Source organism: Nicotiana attenuata, unplaced genomic scaffold (assembly GCF_001879085.1).
Source record: "Nicotiana attenuata strain UT unplaced genomic scaffold, NIATTr2, whole genome shotgun sequence".
Taxonomy (NCBI): Eukaryota; Viridiplantae; Streptophyta; class Magnoliopsida; order Solanales; family Solanaceae; genus Nicotiana; species Nicotiana attenuata.
The window spans coordinates 35839-43655 of NW_017673184.1; the positions used below are offsets into that span (position 1 = coordinate 35839).

Genomic DNA, 7817 nt, shown 5'->3' on the forward strand with positions numbered 1-7817 from the left:
CTTTTTTGGTAACTATGTTCATGTAGGCCTACCACTCAAGTGGAAAGAGAGCTCCTTTTAACCTATACAAAACTTTAATTGGTATGAAACAATAACACGCTAGGTGATTTCTCTCCATTAGTTTGAGCTTTGGTGAACGGAGTTACTAGATTCTTGTGTTGTGTTGGTATGACCTAGCAACTACTTATATAGTCAAAATTTACTCACTGGGTTGAGAAATTAACCCAAGCATTATGTGTATAGGCATTTACTTAGGGGTAACCAATTAATCACTCTTCGTCAAAAAATTACATTGTATATATAGGTAAATATTAGATTTTAGAGGTATATAACATATATTAAATATCCTTTATCGTAGAATTTTTTTCTCTTCTTTCTAGTTTGAATACCCTTAGAGAAATTTCTGACTTCACCACTATATATAGGTATAATATTTCACGTCACATTAATTAGTTGGATAAATAGATTTCTAAAATTGAAAGAGATCACTTTCTTACTCGTAAAATAAAGGAAAGAGATGATAGTGTACCTACAACTAAAAGAATTTTAATAAATGGTGAATGAATAGTTTACCGTTTTATAGATGATGATGGCTACATTCCAAGATGGCGTTTGAAGTAGAAGACAATTCGTTTTCTTTTTCTTCTGAAAACAACACTGATGTCTAGATTTTAAATTCTAATATTAATCCATATATATATATATATATATATATATATATATATATATATATATATATATATATATATATATATATATATATATATATATATATATATTTGATTTTAAGCGTATCTATCTTGAATGGTTATTTGGTTAGCTTTATAACCATGTTCAGCATAAGAGTTTGGTCTAATCTTGGTCCTTGTATAGGACTTTGGCAGTGCATTCAAGCTTCTAATACTAGGCATGCCACGGTCGACCTCGGACCATAGTGCCATGCCACGGCTGACCTCGGGCCATTCACACAGACTTGTCACGACCGAGTTCGTGCCATTGACATAGGCATATGCCACAGCCGACCTTCGTGCCACTGGTAAATAATTGCAAATGTTTATTCTTTAAGTTCAAACTTTTTCAGTCGGGACACTTTATATGCTAGCATTTCTAGCAAATTTCCTTCAATACATTCCCTCCAATCCTCCATTATATATAAAGCCTGTTGGTCAAAGATATAGGGGAATCTTACTCTAAGCTACAAATAATTAATTCTCGTGTCAAAAGGACATGTTACTATGTTGTTACATTCTTGGCGCATATTGCTGTGGAAAACACTGTAACCTTTTTAAGTTTTAGATATGGTTAATATGCAACAATACAATCCCAGATTTGAACAGATTACCCTGTAAACATTGGTTAAACACTGTCAGCTTGTAATCACATTTCGACTTGTAAGTGAGACCTTATCCATGGCAGTGGTGGTTTTAATGCTTTCCTTTTTGTACCATAGACATCCTCTATTTGTTTGGGACTAGGGAGTCGAAAACAAGTAATGCAAAAATGAATAAATCATCCGACCCGACATATATTGAATACGGATAGAAAATAGATTAACCAGCAAATAATATGAATATGATCATTTTTGGAAGAATTCCTAATCTCCAAAACCCCCAATTTGAGTCTTTGCAAATGTAAAAGTTAAATCCATTGATTATCCATTTTTAAGTGAATAATATGGATCTTATTCATATCTGACCCATCTTTAAAAAGTTCATTAACCAAGCCACTTTTAGTTGATAATATGGATGGATAACTGCTTTCTTATCTATTTTGCCACAACTATTTGGACTAAGACTGGTTGTTATTAGTCTATATATATATATATATATATATATATATATATATATATATATATATATATATATATATATATATATATACACTATTATTTCTTTAAAAAGATTATTTATTCACATATATATGGAACACTTCAGAAGAGGTATCCTTTTACATCCCTTACTAAGGGTAATGAAGGGCTTAACATGTACCTAGGCATCATGTAATAGGATAAATAAACCTACTTAACATTAGGTTCACATCATTAAGGCAGTCTCATATAAACAAGCTATAATTGCAGGAGCAAAACATAAACAAGATAGCAACTGACTGTTTCAAACTATTTGGACATAGAAAGCCTCTTAAATGGAGCTACTTATTGGACTCCAGTAGGCCTGGATAAGTTTAGGTTCTTAGGCAGTGCGACGGAATAATTGCCAAAACCTTAGTCAAGCTTAAGGCAGCTTTAAATTCATTTCTGGCTACTCAACAGTCTGCACATTCTTGAAGCAGATCATTCATTCGGATCTAACTTGTAGGAAACATCATCTTCTTCGTAGTTGTTGACTCGTTCACACTCGTCAATCCATTCACTATATCTGAGAAGAGGAAAGAATAACAGAAGCGGATTTAGAATTCACAGTAAATCCGTGCGAATTTAGTATAATAATATGTACTACTTAAAATGGTTCAACTCTATATAATTTCAAGCTGAAGGTCGCGGGGGTTGCCACACCCACAGCTAACATACTACATCCACCACTGAAGAAATCAAAGGCAAGGTTAGGTGCACTTACATATCAATAGGCTCTGTTAGTGCTGCAAGGAGAAAAACACAAAAAAAAACTTGTTAGCCAACTCAGTACATCCAAATGGTAATTTCCGACATCAATTGAATGTTTAATTTGTTAGGATGGAAGCTATACTTGTGTATGCAGGTGAGCAGGTCTTAAATGAGACATTAAACGGGTAAAGATTAAGACAAATGCAGGCAAAGGGCAACATCTTTTGCCAACATAAACTCGGGTTAACATAAGCGAATGCAATTTGCAGTTTATCTGACAGAAAACCGATCCTTCAATTCACCTTTAGGCCAAGAGGTGTCACGTGACACCACTTTGGTCGCAAAATTTTACTAAATATGTATATATAATTAAAAAGCAAAAATAAAAATGCGGATAAATAACGTGACACCACTTGGCAAAAATAATTGTGTAGCTCTTTCGGTCAGGCGCCTCAGTTTTCCAGTAGAGGTCGTGGATTTGAAGCTTGGAAGCTTCATTTATTATTTCAAAATTTTTGTCCCTCATTTACAAAACAGATTACATTGTGTTGAACAGGGTTCGAACTGTTGGACCTCTTAGAAGCTAGCAAAACGTCTAGCCATTTGATCAGGAGTCACTTTTGTGAACTCTAGTACCAATAATTATTTAAACTAGTTGGAAAGGATGCTGCTGCTTCCATGATTAGTTGTTGTTATTCTTTTTCTTTTTGCTTTCATCTTCTTTCTTGCCAATGAAATTGATTAAGAACAATTTGTCAAATTAAATAAATGAGGAACTTTTAGTGATTATTAGGTACTTTATATAGAAAAAATACTACTTAGTATTATTTCCAATGAGGTTATTTTTGAATAATTTTCAAAAAACAAACCGAAAAAAGTAGTAGTAATATACTTGAGTTGTGTTCTATTAATATGATGATTCAAATTGTGTTCTTTTTTATATATGATGTTGTTAGTAGTGTTCTGTTTATTTGTTCACTTTTAAAACGTGACACCGCTTACGAAAAATCCTATTGATGCCACTGATTGAACACATCGATAAAGATTACTCTAATAAGCTAGTCGCCTAGTCCCATTTCTCTGACTAATCTTTCATGAACATTACAAGTTACGCATTGAATTTTTCAGCCCAGTGGTTTTAATCATCTAATCAAGTAACATAACAAAACATAAGCGTAAATAAATTAATAGATACACGAGAAACAAATGTCCGGATATACCTGTGACAGTGGTGCTGAAGCTCTCTTGGCAGATCCTGCAATTTGCCTCGCCAATCAAGTTTTTCATATCACTGAATACAAGGGAAGATGAACTTGTCATAAGAATGAGCCAAAAGCAATTGCAAGTTAAATTAATTGCTGACCAAGAATGAGAAGTAATGCATGTTTTTCATGATGACATGATGATTTGAATTTTTTTAAATACGCCGAGAGATGCAACTGAACACTTCCATGTAAAAACTAGCAGGTACGGCATGTATAAAGCTGGAACGAAACTTATTACACTCCTTACTTTTATTTATTGATTTTTTGGCTGGCGGAAGAAGGGGGAAGGGGATGACATAATTCAGCAAGACCTTTCTAAAGGACTATTGTAGGAGTTATCATCTGCATCTAGCAATATTGACTGGTAAGAAGGCAAAGAGGGAAAAGCTTAATTTATCCCATGCCTACGCAGAAAAAAATTGGATATGAGAATGCTTTATGATTAACTTACATGCGACACTCCACGCTGGTGCCATGACTACAGAAAGGACAGCTGAAAACAGTGTCAAGTTTGTCCATCCTCTTCTTTGGAGGTGGCTTTGATTTTGACTTCCTCTTTCCCATAGCTCAAGTTACTGTAAAGCGCATTTAAAAACACAAGTCAGCGGCAAGAAGTCAAAAACAAATTACTAACAATAAGTGTGAATACTCAGCTGTTCTATATCCCATCTTAACTAATTCCATTTGATCGATCAAAACAATAAATTTTTAAGTTACTATAGCTCATTGCACCAAGATAGCAGCAGAAAACTAACATAGTGCTATATTTGCAAAGAAATAGTTATATATCCAGAGTGATTTCACGCATAAGACAAGTCCGTGCTTGTGTTTCTTCCTTTTGTTTTCCCTGAAGAAAGCATAATAATGCAGCAAGATGAGAGGTCCGGCATAGAGTTATAATTGTAAGTATAATTTGCTCCATATTCCTTGAATACAACAACAACATACTCAGCCAACAGGTGGGGTCTGGGTCCATATTCCTTGAATGCCAGTTGAAAACTATACTAGTTGAGACTTTGAAGAACAATCAACTTTTCAAAAATCCTACAGCAAGACATTTGAAAAAGTGAATGGAAGGACCTCAAATAGTTGAACTCCATTTTGAAGCCTTGTTAGAATGTCCTTTAATTAAGTCAGATGCCAGGAAATAAGCTTTCGGGAACCAAACTCCAGTGGAGAGAAAAAAAAAACTAGTGATTTCTTCTCATCTAGTTAAGCCTTCGTGGACAGAGTTACCCCGAAACCTGTATGGGAGATAGCAAGTACCCGGAGGAATAGTAGAGGTGTGCGCAAGCTGCCTATGTATACACTATTATCATTATAAGAAAAGAAGCTTTTGGGAACTGGAACAAGACATGAAATTCCAAGCATGTGCATAATAGTAAACAATTGAATTCATAAGCTAGATAAAAAGTTTGTTCAGCACTATCAAGATGTCCTCTCTGAGCAATTTACAGCTGAAATTTGGTCATTAGTACTTAGTGAAACAGAAACAAACCAACAGATTTTTCAAGAGAAGATTTATTAGAGACAAAGGGTACTTTGGAATGACAACAAAAGGTTAATCAAACATATCAATCAACAGAGCCAGCATCTAAAGGCAGTGGATACACACACACACACAGAGACAGAGGAACACAGAGACACACACTCACACGCACGCACGCACAGAGATTTTGCGCACACACATAATTTTCTTTCAAGTTTTACATATACATATATGCAAGATCGACAAAATCAGTGATTATATGCAAATCGGGAGGTAAAGGGAAAATTAACAAATTGTTTTCATTAGAAATCGGAAGAGAAATTAAACCTGAAATCGATTGAACAGCTGAGATAAAAATCGCCTTTTTGTGATCTGCAATTAAAATTGAATCTTTATTCTCAAAATAAATCATAAAAGTTGAAACTGAAATTGAAATTGAAATTCGATAAAAGGATTATAGAGAAATTGGGATTTACCGCTGTCGACTCGAAACCCTTGACCTCAAAGAAGCTAAAAAGCAGCCATCAATTTATGGCATCAAAGGCCTTTTATCACAAACATAGTATAATAGTATATATATTTTTACTACCTTCTCATTTTCTTTGTTCTTTTCTTTTTTCCTTCCTTTTTCGACATGAAAGATGAATTTGAATAAGTGGTTTGAAAAATACTCACAAATTCACAATACAAGAATTGTATAGGATGCATAATATTCACCAAATTATTGAGAAAATAGTAAATTTATCATGTAATTATCCGAAAAAATAAGTTATACACTTAAATTATATGACTAACCTAATAGTCGATATAATTTTGATATATATTTAATACGATTCTACGCGTGACATAAATAATGTTCTTACTTTTTTAAGGTACGTAAAAAGCTAAAAGTAATTACACGTTTTAATCCTCAGAATAATTCTTGAAAAGTAATAATTTTTCATTTAGCGAATTATATGGCGAATCTAAATTAATTGGACCAAAGAATACCAAAAAATACTGAATCAATTCCTTGTTTCGGATTTTAATTTTCATATATGCGGGAATTTTACTTTCCATATTTTGGTTTAGGATATTAAAATTTGGGAAAATCTTACTTTATACCCATTAATTTTAAACTATCTACCCTTTAATGCACAGACCCAAACTATTTACTACTCCTACCCATGCTGCCCAAACTATTTACCCGGTTATTTCCCAATAATATGAGGGAGTAATAATTGGAATCACGCGCAGCTTGTCCCCCAGCTCAACTGCTTCTCCAACTCTTACTCCACTCTGCTCTTTTTTCATTTGAAGCAAAAACGACAATCCCAATTTCAGTAATTCTAATCCAAATCTCGTATCATCTCTGTAAAAAGCACACATATGTGACCAAAAACTACTAATCTTCTCTTATTGTCGTATTCTGGGGTTCATCATCAATGGCAATTCACATTTGTTTCTCACTAATACCTTCGTCTTTCTCTTCACCCAAACTGGTTTTGGAGATTTATTGTACAAAAATTCAAATCCACCATTGAAGGACCTTGAAGCTTGAAACTCATAACTTGGTTTGTTTGAGTTTTTAATTGTTTTGATCTAATCCTATATGAGTTTGTTTGGAAAGTTGATACTCAAATAATATACAAATATACCATTTTGGTATACAATTCATTCCAACTATATACCCTATTAGTATAGCTATATACTATATTGGTATCATATGCTGGTTGAATCATTTTTTGGTTGTATTAGCTGCATTTAATTAGTACAATATTTGATTTTCTTTTAATAATAGTAATATAGTACAATATCTTGAAATACTTTATTATATTAATATGTGATACACTATTTTTTTATTTTTCTCTTTATGCATATGTGTTATGTAATAGTAGTATAGTCATATAGTTGTCGGAAATTAACCAGTAAAACTGTATACCATGTTGGTATAGTTATATGCCATATTGGTATCATATGGTAGTTTGAACATTATTTTGGTTGTTTTGGCTGCATTTTTAAGTGAATTCTATTCTTAAATTATTTATATGAACGTGATTTGCAGTGTTGGAATTTTTTTGTGCTGATGGATATAGATTGTGTGTATTATGTAATAGTTTTTATAATTATAGGCAATTGTTGGAACGACCCATACAACTATATACCCTGTTAGTATATGAAATGAGCAAGTTGCTTTGCGAATATTTAGCTTGCAATGTGAGCATGTAATTTTCTCATACTTCTATTGTATCCTTTAATGTTTTGGTACAGTAGTATAGTCACAGATAGTTGTAGCAATATTCTAGAGCAATCATATACTCTGTTAGTATACATGTATACCATATTGGTATCATATGGTACTAGAAGTCTTTTTTGCTACTTATATTTTTATTGCATTTTCCAATATTTATTATCATTTTCTATTCTAACTAGTATATATGGAGATTTAGTGGCCGTAGATTATGTTTTCTTGCTCCATCACTGGTTGGTGTTACTGCTAATGGTAGAGTATGTATTGATATTT

General features: G+C 33.0%; 1 protein-coding gene across 3 annotated transcripts; it reads right to left on the reverse strand.

Moving 5' to 3' along the window:
• Positions 1-1929: 1929 nt before the first annotated feature.
• Positions 1930-5899, reverse strand: LOC109215666 (transcription elongation factor 1 homolog). 3 transcript variants are annotated; one of them, XM_019379778.1, is made up of 8 exons: positions 5791-5899; positions 5642-5686; positions 4774-4869; positions 4581-4672; positions 4277-4400; positions 3781-3851; positions 2574-2595; positions 1934-2375 (listed from the first exon to the last, which is right to left on the reverse strand). In XM_019379778.1, the coding sequence occupies exons 5-8, from the start codon at positions 4387-4389 to the stop codon at positions 2291-2293; spliced, it is 291 nt and encodes a 96-aa protein (XP_019235323.1). In that variant the 5' UTR covers positions 4390-4400; positions 4581-4672; positions 4774-4869; positions 5642-5686; positions 5791-5899; the 3' UTR covers positions 1934-2290. The 3 variants fall into 3 exon arrangements, with proteins under 3 accessions (XP_019235322.1, XP_019235323.1, XP_019235324.1); XM_019379779.1 differs by lacking the exon at positions 4774-4869; XM_019379777.1 differs by lacking the exons at positions 4581-4672; positions 4774-4869 and having other exon boundaries at positions 1930-2375.
• Between the last annotated feature and the right edge of the window lie 1918 nt (positions 5900-7817).

Coding starts and splice junctions, on each gene's coding strand:
- LOC109215666 (XM_019379777.1), bottom strand. CDS start 4,389: ATGGGAAAGAGGAAGTCAAAATCAAAGCCACCTCCAAAGAAGAGGATG. Junction 3,852..4,276: donor ACCAGCGTGGAGTGTCGCAT/GTAAGTTAATCA, acceptor CCTTGTATTCAG/TGATATGAAAAACTTGATTG. Junction 2,596..3,780: donor CTTCAGCACCACTGTCACAG/GTATATCCGGAC, acceptor TTCTCCTTGCAG/CACTAACAGAGCCTATTGAT.